Source organism: Hibiscus syriacus, unplaced genomic scaffold (assembly GCF_006381635.1).
Source record: "Hibiscus syriacus cultivar Baekdansim isolate YM2019G1 unplaced genomic scaffold, ASM638163v2 tig00110387_pilon, whole genome shotgun sequence".
In the NCBI taxonomy this organism is placed as follows: domain Eukaryota; kingdom Viridiplantae; phylum Streptophyta; class Magnoliopsida; order Malvales; family Malvaceae; genus Hibiscus; species Hibiscus syriacus.
This window is the reverse complement of record NW_024062717.1, coordinates 1,701,607-1,718,465: the sequence shown is the minus strand read 5'-3', so window position 1 is coordinate 1,718,465 and position 16,859 is coordinate 1,701,607. Positions and strand designations below refer to the sequence as shown.

The 16,859-nt window shown below is 34.4% G+C and overlaps 1 protein-coding gene across 1 annotated transcript; it reads left to right on the top strand.

The window, feature by feature from the left end:
• The first annotated feature begins 1,340 nt into the window (after window positions 1-1,340).
• LOC120122654 (probable cinnamyl alcohol dehydrogenase 9) lies at window positions 1,341-3,550 on the top strand. Its single transcript, XM_039141773.1, has 5 exons — window positions 1,341-1,494; window positions 1,877-1,990; window positions 2,284-2,797; window positions 2,882-3,035; window positions 3,154-3,550. The coding sequence occupies exons 1-5, from the start codon at window positions 1,397-1,399 to the stop codon at window positions 3,351-3,353; spliced, it is 1,080 nt and encodes a 359-aa protein (XP_038997704.1). The 5' UTR covers window positions 1,341-1,396; the 3' UTR covers window positions 3,354-3,550.
• Window positions 3,551-16,859: the final 13,309 nt, after the last annotated feature.

The following is a 16,859-nucleotide window of genomic DNA, read 5'->3' as shown; positions in this document are numbered from 1 at the left end:
TATTGTAAAGCCAGTCAACCGGTATCCACAATTATCCTCCATCCAACCAATAACATTATAGACTTATTATTACTCATTTATTATTATCAATAGAATAAAATAATAATAATAATGTAATGCATTAACAAAAAAAAAAGATTAATATTTAATTTAATTATTGAACTTTAGTTATAATATTGATTATAATTTTATAAAATTTTAAATTTAATATTTAAATCATTTAAATAATTATAAAAATAGAAATATATGAATTTTCAAATTTATTTTGAAAATCAAATAAGTATATAAAATTTTAAAATATGTATAAAATTATTTACAATCATAATAATCTATGTAAATTTTATAAAAATCTAGAAAAATATAGTACTTGAGTTATATCCGCTATTTTTAAGGATTTTAAATACTTTAGTATTTTTTAATTATAAAAAAAAGGGATAAAGAATTTTAAATTGAAGCATGGTAATCAAGAGATGGTATAAAACTGGATGTAACTCTAGTGTTAAAATTTTCTTTTATTTTTAAGTAATTTATACAAAGGTAAAGTACACAAATGGTCCCTAATTATAGGGTATTGCTTTATTGAATCGTCGACTATTAAAAGCTATAAAACAGTCCTTCGACTATAGGCTATTGCTTTGTTGAGTCTCTCAACTATTAAAACTTACAAAATGGTCACCCGACTATCCATATGTTCTAAATCCATCCTTTTTCGATAAAAAATTATGGTTGTCTGAGTTGGATGTTAACATACTGATTGAGATATGCTAAAATCCGATCCCAAAATCTCAAACAACTATCATATCTCGGATACCATGTTAACGTCTAGCTCAGGCGACCTTTATTTTTTTTACTGAAAAAAGGATGATTTTGGAACATATAAATAGGTGGGTGATCATTTTGTAACTTTTAATAGTCAATGGACTCAACAAAGCAACACCATGTAGTTATAGGACCATTTACTCAACAAAGCAACACCACATAGCTAGAGGACCATTTTGTAACTTTTAATAATCAAGGGACACAACAAAACAATGTCCTATATTTGGGGGACCATTTGTGTACTTTACCCTTTATACAAATATGTATAATTCTATATAATTTTTTAATAAATGTATATATATATTTTTAAAATTTATATATTTATTTGGTTTTAAATTTAAAATTTGATTATTTATTTCTAATTTTATAACCTTTTTTAATTTGAACTGTATACATAAAAAGAAAATCGTACATGCACCCACCAAGGAAGGATGAGTAAATGCACCAACGAAGCATGAGTAAATGCAGTGTCAGAGCTGCCAAATAGTGCGTATCTCCGTTGTATATATCTCGTCTCTCACCCTCTGGTTTTGCTCACTCATCAACCAAAAAATCACAGCAAAAGGAAAAGAAGGCAATGTCGAAATCAGCAGAGGAAGAGAAGCAACAAAAGGCTTTTGGTTGGGCTGCCACAGATAAATCTGGAACCCTCTCCCCTTTCAATTTCTCCAGAAGGTATACTAATTTATCTCATCTCTTCTTCTTTCTCCATAAGAACTCCTTCCATTTCTCTTTTGTGCTGTTTTTTTAGCCGTTTACTCATCGTGTTCGTCTGGCTACTGTTCACGTGTGTGTTGTGGTTGATTACTAACATTAATGCAAAAATATAAACCTGACTGATGATTAGTTGTAAAATAATATATGAAAAGATGCAACCTTTGGATTTTTTAATACATAAACCTTCTATTAGTGGTTTAGATAATTGATTGACCTTTATTAAATTTACCGTACACCCTTTAATGATGTTGTTGCAAATATTTTATACAAATACTAAGAAATTTGAAGGAAAATTCGAGTGATGATGGTTGTTACGAATTTTTTTCAATTCTTTTTGCAGGGAAACTGGTGATGAGGATGTCACTTTAAAGATTCTCTATTGTGGAGTGTGCCATTCAGACCTGCATGTTCTAAAAAATGAATGGGGTTTCACCTCTTACCCTGTTGTTCCTGGGTACGATACTTAAACTCACATGTATTGTAAATTATGATGCTAATCTGTAGTGCTAAGCTGTGTTTTATGGTGATGTTTATTCTCTTTTTGTATCTGTGTTATTTATGATAGAACACCGCCGACCATAAGTAATATTTGTGTTATCTAGATGTGCTTAAGTTAGCTCTTGACTGGTAACAAATGAATGATGTTTGTTTCTGCAATAATTCCTCAGTAGTTCTTAAATGTGCACAGCAGTTCCATGTTTGGCTCCTGGAACGTGCATAAATTTTGCATATGGTGTTGTTCTGCAGGCATGAAATTGCTGGTGTTGCTACAAAAGTAGGGAAGAATGTGACAAAATTCAAAGTTGGCGATCGGGTTGGGGTTGGTGTTCTGGTTGGCTCCTGCAAGACATGTGAATGCTGCCAGCAGGACCTGGAGAACTATTGCCCTCAGATAATATTCACCTATAACTCTCAAAATCCAGATGGAACGAAAACTTATGGTGGATATTCGGATATGATTGTGGTTGACCAGCGCTATGTGCTACGGTTTCCTGATAACTTGCCACTGGATGCGGGTGCACCATTGTTATGTGCAGGGATCACAGTGTACAGCCCTATGAAATATTATGGAATGACAGAGGCAGGAAAGCATCTCGGTGTTGCTGGACTTGGTGGGCTTGGTCATGTTGCTGTGAAGATTGCTAAGGCCTTTGGGTTGAAAGTTACTGTCATCAGTAGCTCCCCACAGAAGGAGTCTGAAGCAATTAATAGACTTGGGGCTGACTCTTTCCTTGTTTCCAGTGATCCTGCAAAACTGAAGGTATGTGGTTAATCAACTTTGAGAATTAGATGAACTGAAGTGCTTTTGATGTCATAGTTTGTGCTTACCGTTTGCACTTTGCAGTCAGCTATTGGTAGCATGGACTATATTATTGACACAGTGTCTGCAGCCCATCCCCTGCTTCCATTGCTTAGTTTGCTGAAGGTGAATGGAAAATTGGTCACTGTGGGATTGCCTAATAAGCCACTAGAATTGCCTGTTTTTCCCTTAGTTTTCGGTACGTTTCGATCTTTATTCATCTCATAAGTTACGATATGTCATATGTGTTCCAATTTATAAGTCTTAGTTTATTCTAAAACATTTACATACATATACATGTATATATTGGGTTACAGGACGGAAGCTTGTTGGAGGGAGTGATGTTGGTGGGATGAAAGAAACTCAGGAGATGCTGGACTTTTGTGCCAAGCACAATATAGCTGCCGATATCGAGCTGATTCGGATAGACGAAATCAACACCGCCATGGAAAGGCTTGCTAAATCTGACGTCAGATACCGTTTTGTGATCGATGTGGCGAACTCCTTGTCGCAGTAGGGTAGAGTTCATTGCAAAAGAACTACCCGGATAAAATAATTTTAAAATATTATGATCCAAGTATAATTCAATAGTTAACGGAGAGGATAAAATCGATGAACTTTTGATGGCTTGGGACTGCTGTTGGTCCCTCCTTGTATGCCCTTACAATTGTTTTATGCTGCAAGGAACCACCTATGACCTATCGTTTAATGGCACCCTATTTGTATTTCCTATTTGCAAATTATCTATGCTTTGGAGTTTTGGGACCTTTAATCGGAAAAGTGAACTTAGCAAAGAATAGGTTAGCTAAAAAATTTGACTTTTCTCCTACTGCTCTTAATTACACCGCCGTCACCACCACCGCTACAACCATCACATCAACGATATTGAAAGATGTGAGAGAGATCATATGAGATAGCTTCCAAATTTTTAATTGGTCAATATAATGTTTTCATCCTTTTATATAATACGTAACACTTTAAACAAATTAAACTATCGAATAATATATCTGTAATGTGTGAATGAGATTATAATATGATCTTAGTAGGAGTGTGTCGAATTTCAATGCAACTAATAAATATCATAATGACCAATTTTTTATTTATTTAAGTTTAAAATGTTCAATTACAATTTGTAAAAGAAAAGATTGTTGAGATTATTTATTTTAGCAATTAGGAACCCTTATGAAATAATTTTCATGAACTAATTTATGAATCGAAAATATCAGATGGCAACATGGGATGATATTGTTGTAGCACATATATATTTACTTTGATAAATTGGGCTAATTCGACCAATTTCTCTTTTTTTTATATATTTTTTATTGATTATCTAATTTCACACATTCTAAAATTTTATAATTTCGCATCCTTAAATTTTGTTTATCCAAAATATCATAAAAATTTAAATCTTGAAATAAAAGGTGCATAATGATAGTATAGAGATCTAAACTTGATTTCAAACATTGATTTAGCAAACAAGGAAACACGTGATGAGATTCATATTAAACACTCATGATTCATTAAAGGGACTAGGCCTAATATTTATACAACAGCCCAAGAAACTAACAGATTAACCGTTCTAGTAACAGACTAACAGAACAGAATTAAAAAGAGAGTAATACTTCAATATATTCCTGGTTTTAGTATTCTAATTTCTAACATTTTCTTGGTTTCAACATTTCCTTGTATTTCTTCTTGAACCTCGGCCCAAGTTCTTACTCCAGGCTGATATCGAAGTTTGTTAAACGTTGCAGGAGAAATGGGTTTGGTGAGAATGTCAGCAACTTGCTCAGTTGAAGGGACAAAATTAACAACCAGCTGTTCTGCAAGTACCCTCCCTCACAAAATGGATGTCAATCTCAGCATGTTTTATACGTGCATGATGAGTTGGATTTGCAGCCATAGAAACAGTAGAGTTGTTATCACACCAAACGATTGGTTTCCCCGTCAATTCAACACCAATCTATGCAAGCAATTGCTCTGCCCATATAAGTTCAGATATAAAGTTAGCAAGACTCATGTACTCTACTTCAGAGGTAGATCTGGAGACTACACTTTGCTTCTTGGAACACCAAGCAACCGGATTTCCTCCAAGATATATACAATAGCCAGTGGTAGAGCTTTTATCTTCAACAGAGGCTGCCCAGTCGGCATCAACATAACAAACAAGACTGAAATTCTCAGCTGAGATGACCCATGATCCAGCGTTCCACTAAGTTACCTTAGTATTCTCTTCACTGTTCGCCAATGTGAATCACAAGGATTGTTCATATACTGACTGACCTTGTTCACAGAATAAGCAATGTTAGTCCTCGTTAAACACACATACCAAAGCCCTCCCACTATACTGCGATAAAGATGGACATCACCAAACATTCATCAATCATTGGCTTTAAGCTTTGGAGCTGTCACCATTGGAGTAGGCTTAGGAGTTGCATCTACCATATCAGCCTTATGCAATAGTTCATTAATGTACATCTTTTGATTTAGGATTAATACACTAGAACTCTGCTGGATTTGCATTCCAAGGAAAAATTCCAGCTGTCCTAAATCCTTAAGAGCAAATTTAGCAATAATCTGTTGCACTATGGCATCCACTTCATTCGTCATGCTCCCAGTAATGACAATGTCATCAACATATACCATAAGTAGTACTTGTGAACACTCAGAATTCCTAATAAACAAAGTTGAATCAGCTTTGGACACAAAAAAGCCTAATTGAGTTATCAAAAAGGCCTTCAAGGTATCAAACCATGCTCTAGCTGCTTGTCGAAGTCCATTGAGAGCCTTTTTTAAACAGCACACGAGCTCCTCACCGTGTTCTCCTTTTTTCTCAAACCCTGAGGGTTGACTCATGTAGATCACTTCAGACAGCTTTCCATTCAGAAAAGCATTGTTTATGTCGATTTTTCGAAGAGTTCATTTTTTTCATTACTGTAGAGGCTAGGACAGTTCTTATAGTGATGGCATGAACTACTGGATTAAAAGTCTTAGAAAAATCTCTCCCTAGTGTTCGTGAGTAGCCTTCAGTTACTAAACGGGCCTTGTACCTGTCAACTGTCCCATCAGGCTTCTTTTTCACCTTGAACAACCATTTGCAGCCCACTAGTTTCCTTGTAAGAGGTAACGTTTGTAACTCCCAGGTATGATTTCTCAAAAGGGCTGAGTACTCACTTTCGATAGCATCCCTCCAAGCTGGATGTGGAAGAGCCTCGTATACATCAACTGGCTCTCAACTGTCTGACTCAGCAATAATCTCTTTAGGATTAAAGATTCCAGCCTTCCAACGAGTAACCATAGAGTGATTGTTGTCAACAAACCGTGATGTAAGTGGAATTGTGGATGGATGAGATGTTTGTTGAGGTGATGGTGATGGAATGGAAATAACTGAGGTGAAAAAGGATGAGGTGAAGCTTGTGGAGATAAGGATGGAGGTGGTGAACTTTGTAAAGTATGTGGAGATGAGGATGGAAGTTGTGAAACTTGTGGAGTATGTGGAGATGAAGATGAAAGTGGGGACACTTGTTGAGTAGGTGAAGATGAATATGGAAGTGGTAAAATCGAGGACTGAAGAGGTGATTTCCAACTATGACTTTGTGGGAAATTAACCTTACTATGCAAAAAAAGAAATTGAATTAAATCTGACTTCTTTGTTTGAATTTTGACTACTGGTAAAAGGAAAGAAACTCTGTTCAATTTGAAAAGGAAAATTAGCCTCTTCAAACCTAACATTTCTAGACACAGACACTCGACCACTAGGACCTAGACACTTGTATCCTCTGTGAGAAGGTGAATAACCCAGAAAAACACACTTTGAGGACCTAAATTGAAGTTTATGTTTGTTGTAAGGTCTTATTAAAGGATAACATGCACAACCAAATGTCCTTAGAAATGTATAATCTGAACACCTATTAAATAACTTTTCATAAGGGGAAATACCTTCTAGAGCTCTTGTAGGGAACCCGTTGATGAGAAACACAGCACTAGTAAAAGCATCATTCCAAAAAGACAAGGGCAGTGATGCTGGTGCTAGTATGGATAGCCCAACTTCAACCACCTGACGATGTTTCCGCTCCACTAGATCATTCTGTTCAGATGAGTGTAGACAGGACATTCTGTGAGCTATCCCTTGATCTTTCATGTACGAGTCAAGAGCACCAAACTCGCCACCTCCATCTGTTTGAAGTATCTTGAGTATGACATCAAATAGTCTCTCTACCTGCCTATGAAACTGAAGAAACACAATTTTAACCTCATATTTTTGTTTAAGAAAGTATATCCAAGTATAACTACTATATGCATCTTTGAATGCAACATAGTATCTGAACTCATTAGAAAATATAGGGGCATGACTCCAAAGATCAGAAACAATTAATTCCAGAGGCTGTCAATAAACAGTGTGTGAATCATAAAATGACAGCTTATGAGATTTGCCTAACTGGCATGCTTTGCACAGAACTTGCTCTTTATTTATACACAAAGGAGTTATATTACAATGTTTCAATGCAGTATGCAACACCTCTTTAGAGGGATGACGAAGTCTCTTGTGCCATGTATCAATAGAAACATTATGAGCATTAACAAGATTACAACTCATAGTATGCTTATTAATATCATGACTCTTACTAAAAAAATTGTTGACAACATTATTAGTGGACAAATCTAGCTTGTAAAAACCTTCAGTCTCACTTCCCTTTAACAACACCCTATGCATATGAAGATCACAAACATGACAGAAGTTTAGATAAAACTCAAGTAGAACCTGATTGTCCCGAGTAAATTTGGAAACAAACAACAAGTTTTTAGTAATTCCAGGAAAAATAATAGTTTCTTCAAGTGAAGTTGATTTTGATCAGAGGAATAAATCGAAGTTTGACATGTGTACTGAATCAGAAGAACAACACTATTACCAACTTTGACATTACCTTAACCAAGTCAAGGACTACCAACTTGAAGGTTGTTAAAGTCCTTAGTGAGGTGGTGAGTGGCACCAGAATCTGGATACCAGGTGTTGTCATCCACAGTTTATGGTGTAGCAATGAGAGCTTGAGATGCTATTGGAGGTTGTTGAAGAGTTGTAACCTGCTGAGAAGACAAATTATGAGGTGCAGAAGGAACAACATGATAAGATAGTGTATCAGTACCAATCTGAGGCACACCAACAGCAAGAAGAGAGTTATGAGCATTAAGAGGTAAAAAGCTGTAGATGTCCCTGCTGAAAGAAAGTGGAATAATTCTGTGGAGCTGTCAAAAAAGGTGCAGAAGTAAAGTAAACAGGATTATAATGAGCTTGAGTCGCATCAACACCATTGGAAGAACAGATATTTGCCTGAGCAGTTGTTTCACTACCCCTACGATTTTGAGAAGGCTAAGAAGACTTATTCTTAAAACCAACACCAAACTTATAGTAGCGCCTTTTAACAATGTGTCATATTCTGCCACATAATTGGCACTGAGGTCTAGAAGAGGAATACCTTCCATGACCGCTGCCTCTACTGTTATATTTATTCCTGGAGTAAGTATTTTGAGAGGTGTTGACAGTATATTCCTGATCCAGATTGTTGTTCTTAGTTGAAACATTACTAGTAGATGATCATTCAGTTTGAGTAGCAATATAAGCACAAGCATTGACATGATTTAGCAGATGTGATTGTCTAGTATCAACACCAAGTATAATAGTATTAATAGACCTCAAGTTAGGAGGTGTAGGACTAGCAGTTATGACTGTTATAACATATTCATTCTCATGAGGCAATCCATTCAAAATAACAGCTATTTGCTCATGTTCAGATATAAGTTCACCACAACTAGCAAGCTTATCATAAATGGATTTGATACTCATAAGAAAATCTCTCATAGAAATTTCACCTTTCCTCTGAGCATGCAACATTCTTTTATAAGACATCAATCAAGAAGTGGTTTTACCATCGTACAATCTATGCAACATGTTCCAAATTTCTGAAGTTGTATTAAGGCCTATTAAATGTGGTAAGACTTCCTCGGTAACAATAGAAAGAAGCCATGAAGCAAGAGCTCCATCTTGTTCATCATATAACTCAAATTCAGGATTCAGACTAATAACACCATCCTTATTAATGTACTAAGCAGTACATGTAACATTGCTATCGATAAACCTCTATAACCTATGAGTTTATATAGTAGAGAAGATGATTATTGTCATCTAAAGTAACATTTATCTTCTTAGTAGAGAAGATCCTATTAACAGATTGAAAACCAGAGTTGCAAGAATTATTAACAGTGACATTAGGAGTGCTTAAATCAGGTAAGTCAATATTCTCATACGAATTTGTCATGACAACGCATACCAAGCAAAAAACACAAAAACTCAAGAAGGATCACAAAACATCAACCAATAAAGTCAGAGATAACAAAGAACAAAGCCAAAGTGGAGACAAGAGAAATCAAAATCACAGATTCTTAACACAAGATAAGCAATTGAAACATTCTCGATGAAACCGATAAAGAAACTTTTATGAACATATGCAATTAATGAAACAGAGAACCTCTACAAGAGGATTACTATGGCAGCGCCGGAAGGAAAAAGAAATTGAGCCAGGATCATTTGGCTTCGATACCATGTTATAAAACCCAAGATATGCTAGATCAATGGAGGAAGAAAAACGGGTAAGCTCTGAGGAAGAAGACGAGAACAAAGAGATGGAAAATAGAGTTTAGGATTTTGACTAAAGTCAAAGGAAACACATGTGATGAGATTCACATTAACACTTATGATTTATTAAAGGATCTAGGCCCAATATTTATACAACCTCCCCAAAACCTAACAGTTTAACCGTTTAGGTAACAGACTGACATAATAGAATTACCATAGTCACATTGATCGCGGTACGCTCCGGTACGGGAACATGAAACGGGATCACAATTCGTTAGGTCTCTAAAATTTGGTACGAAGGGGGTAGACTCATTTCGGATCGCTCTGGAACGAGATTTCGAAGGTATTAAGTGTGTGTATATATTGCCACCTAATGTATAAAGATAACTAAAATAGAATATGCAAAACTTGAAGGTCAAATGCCTGAAAACAACATAAATATAAAAACTTGGGACCAAAATGAAATGCATGTAAAACTTAAGAACCATATTGGAAAGTTACAGAACCTCTGAGCAAGGACCAAAAAACAACAACTTGAAACTAAAGGGAGTCTTTACGTGGTTAGACCCCTATTAGACGCAGGTTCTAAAAGATGTTGTATCCATAGTAATATAAATCACTTTTTTGGGTTTCAAAAAACCCTAAGCCTTCATTTTGTTCAACAAAACAGAAAAAGAGAACTTGGGAGTTCTCTGCATTCTCTATCGACGGAGAGAGCACCGCCACTAGACGACGTGATCCACGACAGTCGGAACTTGACATAAAAGGCCCAAAACAACCCTCTCAACCTCCTAAAATTGGATCTAGAACCCTTTTCCCCCAAAAACCAAGAAAAAAACCTTAGATCTAAGAAATTACCTCTCGACCCCTTTTGAATGCGGTGACCTTCGAGTTTTCTGACGCCTAAAGCAGATAAGCTTTCATCTTTCTCTTTTCCTTTCTCTTTCTTTTCTCTCGTATTTTTTTATTTCTGTTTGCTAAATAATGGTTGTTGGGTGAATCTTGTTTGCGGTTTTTTCTTTTCCTTTCTTTCAAAATAAACACACACACTTAATACCTTCGAAATAAAAAAAAAGACGATGAATAGCTCCTTCCACAATCAATTTTGGGTCGTCGTACCGAATCGCGATTTTGAAACGAACTGGAACACGTTCGTACCGCTTTTTGGATTGCAGCGTACGGTACGTAGATCGTGGGCAATTGAGCGATTTATGTAACTATGAGAATTACAAAGAGAGTAATACTTCAATATTTTCCTGGTTTTAGTATTCTAACATCTCTAATACTGTCTCTTCATTCGATTTAGAAACGAATATTTTCTTCAATTCATTTATCTATATTATCACTAATATTTTCTTTTTTTGGATTAATTTGAAGTAAGTACAAGGTAGTATCTGATCAAAGATAACTCTCAACCATTTATATCCCTACAGCAAAATAGATTTGTAGCGGCATTTTTGGAGAAAATGTTGCTAAATTTTTACATATAACGATGTTTTTAGACAAACGCCGCGATAGCATGATATATAATGGTGTTTTTGGGAAAATGTCATTACAAACGCGTACTTTAGTGGTGTTTGTGTAAAAAATGCCACAATAGCCTGATATATAGTGGCGTTTTTGAGAAAATGCCACTACAGACACGTACTTTAGTGGTACATACGTTACTATAGACTAATATATAGTGGCGCTTTTTGGAAAACGTCGCAAATTGTTTAGTGTTTTATCCCAATATAGACACTGAAATGCCTAATAAAAATCCCAATGCGTCCTCAAATAAGTTTTGTCCCACGTTCTTCGTCCATTCACAAATCTCTCTTTCCTTTCTAGACAACATCCCAAATAAACTTGCCTTCTCTCCATTCATCACTTTCTCTCTCTGACTTGCCTTTTCTCTTCTCGTTTTCAAGTTGGGTCATTGTGGATCTGGAATCAAATGGTAGCTCCGAAAACATTGTTCATTATGTTTTTGTGTAAGTTCCCTTTCCCCTTTGCCATCATACCCAAGGTTTAAGCCCATTAGGAAAATAATATTATATTAACATTAATAGAAGTTTAAGGATTAAGATAGTGATGATCCACAATTTATAGGTTCAACAAAGAGCAACCCAATCAAACCTCCTTATGCAAATAGCGGTGTTTGTGTAAAAATGTTACTACAAATCATAATATATAGCAGTGCTTGGTATCACAAACACCACTAAAAATAATAGAATTAGCTGTGTTTATAGCAAAAAAATGTCACTATATAAAAGAGAATTAGCGACATTTGTAGTTAAAAACACCATTATAAATCACAACATTGAGCGGCGTTTGAGAGAAAAAACGTCGCTATATAACTCGACCTTTTGCGTCATTTTAGGTTCACAAACACCGCTAACTTTTGCAGTGTTCGTTTTAGCGACACTTCTTGCGGTGCTCTTACTAGCATTGGTAGAGCTTTTAGCTGCGCTTAAAAACGTCACCATAAGACTAGAAAAAAGCCACTAAAAACATGTTTTGTTGTAGTGTATATATTATCACTAATATTAAAAATTAAAAATAAATTTTATAACTTGATTACACATAATCTTATTATTCATTATTTTCCACTAACTAATATATTGGCTTAATTGCTAATGCAAACTTCAACTTCCCTTTTCTTTTCAATTTACACCATGAACTTCCAATTGAATCTCAAATGGAATCACATTTTTTAATCAAGCTAAATTTAATCCCTTAGACACATATTCGAATGATCAACTTAATAAATTAATCTTCAGAAAAAAAAATTCGATCATTGAACTTAAAAAAATCATTTAGAAAATCAGAGAGACTATATTAAGATTTATCCTTTGGAGTTTTGAGACCTTTTTTAAAAAGCTAAACCAGAGAAAAAGTGGGACGGATGTCGGTATTTTTGATGATCTATTAAGTGGTTGAAGTCCGACAGTTAGAACGATGACGTCTGGATGGTGATGAAGAGAAGTTCTAAGAGACATGGATTGATGATGTGGATTATAAAAGGGAAAATAATTAAACAACCAATATAGAAATTTCCATGTAAGATACATCTGGATATATTATATTAAGTGTAATATTAAGTATTTTTTCCTAATTAAAATATTTTTATTTGAACTCATTGAGTGATCTATGTGGTTAGAAGGACTATTGTTCTATTTGAGGTCTCAGGTTTGAACAGCTACGTCTATAAGGTTTTGTGTACGTTGTCAACGACTAAAGAATATTATGAATATATATTGTCTTATAATCACTTCAAATTATTTAAAAATAATAATAATAAAATATTTTTATTTAAGTAAGGTTTTCACATAAACATTGATGTGGTTAAAGTGTCATATGTTGCGTTCTAATTCATAATTTTTTTAACAGGCTTAGCATTTTGAGATACAATGAGTCATAAAAGTGTATTTAGGGGATTTCTAACAAAATAAATTAGCTACCAAGTTGGAAAATATGTATAATTTAGGGACAATTTGTAAATTAAACACAAATGTAAATATGTATTTTGTTTAAATTGATCAACTTAAAAACTTATTTAAATACTTTCATGTTTTAATACATCATAAAAAAATTAAAGTTAAAATTAAATTATTACAATTATAAGTTATAAAAAGTATGAGAAGAATTAAGGTGTGACACAAAATAGAAGATGACATGTACAAAATATGAGTATACCAACCTTAAATATTAATTTGTATAAAATTTATGTCAACTCATAGCGCAATAAAAAATCTAATTTTTATATAAAAATGCAGTACAATGATAAAGTATGTAAAAATGTAACAAGTTAGAAAAAATGAAAAAAAAAGAGTTAGGATGAAAATAATAATAAAAATTTATCAAAATTGAATGGCAATGCTAAACTATATAAAATATATCATTAATTGATAATAATATAAAAGTAACATTAAAGTGTTTTATTATATGTTACAAAAGAAGAAATAAAATTATTTTATGGAAATCATAAATACAAAATTTTAAATTCATTATACTGAATAGTCTGAGGTGATTATAAGGTAGATAGTTAATAGTTATTTAGAATTTTCTTAATTTATTAACAACACACATTCTTTTTTATCACTGAAGTCACATGATAAATTCTAACGGCCAATAAGTTAGCTAAAGCTAAAGAAGATAATGAGTTGCCTCATTTTTGAGGCAAAGTTTGTCTTCAAACTATGACAAGCTGCATCAGCTCAGAAGATGGGCTTTTCTCCTATTGCTCTTAGCTTTCCTAGCATATCTAACATTGATGAATCTACAGTAGCAAGCCACTAACATAACATAACTAACATTCATGGATCAGACATTCATTTAATTCCCTTTTCATACAACTTGGCTTGGCGTCGGCTACTTCTCTTCAAAGTAAAAATTCAGTTAATCCAATTCATTCCCAAGCCACTATAAATACGCCCTGAACATAGCACGAATTAGCACATCTAGTTCCAAACCAAGTATACTTTAATCTCCCTTTCCACCTCTTTTAAGAAATAAGATGACTAACTTTGCACTTCTTTTCTCGATTCTTTGTTTGTGTTTCAGTAAGTTGATTTGCTTCCAAGCCAATGCCCAGCCTACCAGTGGGTTTACCGATGTTCCTCTATCTCAATCAAATTTCGAGCTGCAAAAGCCTTATGATTTGTCCCCAAGCGACCGATACAGTTTCATCAATGGCGTTCACAGATTTTGGGTGTATTCCACAGACAAACCTCATACCCCAAGTAGTGATACTAGACAACGCTCTGAAATCCGAATCGGAGTAAGTTAGAATTATTAATTTTGTTTATTCCTGTCTGGTTTCTTCATCTTAGTGGTGTTTTTTCCCCCGTAGGGATATGATTACTCACCCGGTGTTTGGCAATTCGAGGGAGGCATATATTCCAAGTGGAACAACTGCAACGTCGGTAATGCAAGTATTTGGTGGTTCTTTTCGTGCTACTACCATAATTCTCCGAGTCTACCAAGGCTCGCTCACGGTTTACAGGTCTCCGGTGCTGCTCTCAAACATGTACAACAGATGGTTCAAAGTGAACGTAATCCATGACGTGGGTGCATCCAATGTGAAGGTTTACATTGATGGCGTTCTAAGATATGAAGGGTTCGGTGCCGGAGGAAGCTATCATTACTTCAAATTTGGAGTTTATGCAGAAGACGGTGCCTCCAATTACATGGAGTCTCGTTGGAGGAGAATTAGGGTTCTCAGGAAGAATAAGTGGTTGCCATATTCAATATATTACTACAAACAATATGCTAATAATGGCAAGGAAGGCATATGAGATATTGAAGATGTGAGGGAGATCATATGAGATATCTCCCACCTTTTATTGTGCAACTTAAAATTCAATAGACCAATAAAATCTACTCTCATATCGTTTATTTTATTTTTGATTGAATGTTTTAATCATCTTATATATTACCTAACATTTTAAGAAAAAAAAACTATTTATTATAATGAAGAAAAACTAAAAGACTCGATATATAAATAAACTCTAATGTTTGACTTGTTGATTGAAAATGTTGATCTCCGAAATGATCTGAATTCAACTCTCCAAACTGTGAAGAGAGAGAGCATATCACCGAGAATAACATACTTTAAATCCATCTCAATCTAACAGTGGAATTGGGAGATTTGTAGAAGATAATCCGAACCGGCCAAGTCTGATATACACCAATTGAAGCATTTACTGGTGAATCCAACCACAAATTCAAACATTCAAACTTAGGGTATTGAGACGAATCAGATGATGAAATTTGGGCTCCATTGACAACTAACGACAGTGGTAGACGGTGGTTAGCCAACAACGATGAATTATGAATTTGATTTAACTTTTGATCTTTTTGTTCAAAATAAATTTCACTTATATTTTATTTTAACGACTGCCTGCCTAAATCGGCCACGTTGAATTCGTTGGAGTTGTGTAATTTTACTTCACCACCCGACGTGGTTGCTCCCTTGATCTTACTTGATTGTAATGCTTTAGTGTATAAGTATTTGGTACTAATAGCTTATTTTCATAATAAAAAAAAGCTTAAATATACAAAAGGTGCCCAACGTATGCTCTTTTTTTAAGTTTAGTACCTAACGTTTTTTTCGTTCCAGTTTGGTGCCTAATGTAACATCCTCAATATCGGGTGAGTGACTAAATTGAAATATTTCCGAATTTGTTGGTCAAAGAGGATAAATTGAAAGTTTGGGGGAAATCACATGAAAAATGTTGTGTAGGATTTAAATATTAAAGAAGGAAATATGGAAGGACAAAATGGTCATTTACAAGGAAAATAATTAATTTGGTTAGATATATATGGAGGCCACGTGTATGAGAGGAAGCAAATATCCAAGCTTCCAGACAACTCTTCTCCTCCTTTCTTCTTTGTGCGTATGAACCAAGGTAAAGGTAAGAATTCTTATTAGTTGTTTATTAGTTGAGATTTAAGTTTGGTTTTGCTCCTTATATGCTAATTAAGCTTAAGGAAAGCTTAATTTGCTTTAAAACAACAAGATGAAGGGAGTAGGAAGAATTAAAGATTTGAAGTTCTTGAATGAAATTTCGAAATAAAGTTTATAATGAGAATTGGAAGTTGAATTTGACTTGTCACCAACTTGATTAAGGGATATGAAGGGTTAGATCAGATTTAGAACATGTGGGAATTTGAGTGAGATTCTTAAATTCTATGTGGAGGAATGGATTTTGAAGTTTAAGAGATATTGAATGTGTATTAAGTAGTTTAAATAGGTGTATGGGAGTTAAGGATATAAAAAGAGGGGAAATATAAAGTGTTGAGAAGATTATAAAGAGAGTTTCGTGCTAAAATAACATTTCTGGGCTATGTGCATCGATGCACATTCAATGTGTACCGATGCATCAAGGGTAAAATCCTAGAAATTGTTCAAGATGTATCGATGCACATGAAGTGTATCGATGCACTCCTTTAAAAATAAAAACATCAAATGTCATCAGTGTATCGATGCACAAGTAGTGCATCGATGCACCCGCTTAAAATGCAAACATCGAATGAGATTTATGTACCGATGCATAGATAGTGCATCGATGCACCCGTCAGGGGATGCATCGATACATGGTGTAGTGAATCGATGCATACCTTCATTAAAGGATAAAAATACATTTCTTTTTAGCATAAGGAGTGATAGTTTAGAATATATCAATTATAATACTGATATGGATCCATGTATGATTATGTAGATACCGAAATCGAGCAAGCTTTGGAACAATCACCGAGTTAGAATTCGATCGAAAGGAAGGAAGTTATAGGAATAATTAGTAATCAGTGAGGATAAGGTGAGTGCATATTAGATAGTGTGTTATGTTTAATGGAAATAAGACTTGCGACAAGTCTATTTCCTATAGTAGAATGCATGAACTCATTAAT

Excerpts from the sequence above, each read along its gene's own strand:
- LOC120122654 (XM_039141773.1), top strand. The coding sequence starts at position 1,397 with ATGTCGAAATCAGCAGAGGAAGAGAAGCAACAAAAGGCTTTTGGTTGG. Across the intron at positions 1,991-2,283 it reads TCTTACCCTGTTGTTCCTGG|GCATGAAATTGCTGGTGTTG; the intron begins GTACGATACTTA and ends GTTGTTCTGCAG. Across the intron at positions 2,798-2,881 it reads GTGATCCTGCAAAACTGAAG|TCAGCTATTGGTAGCATGGA; the intron begins GTATGTGGTTAA and ends TGCACTTTGCAG.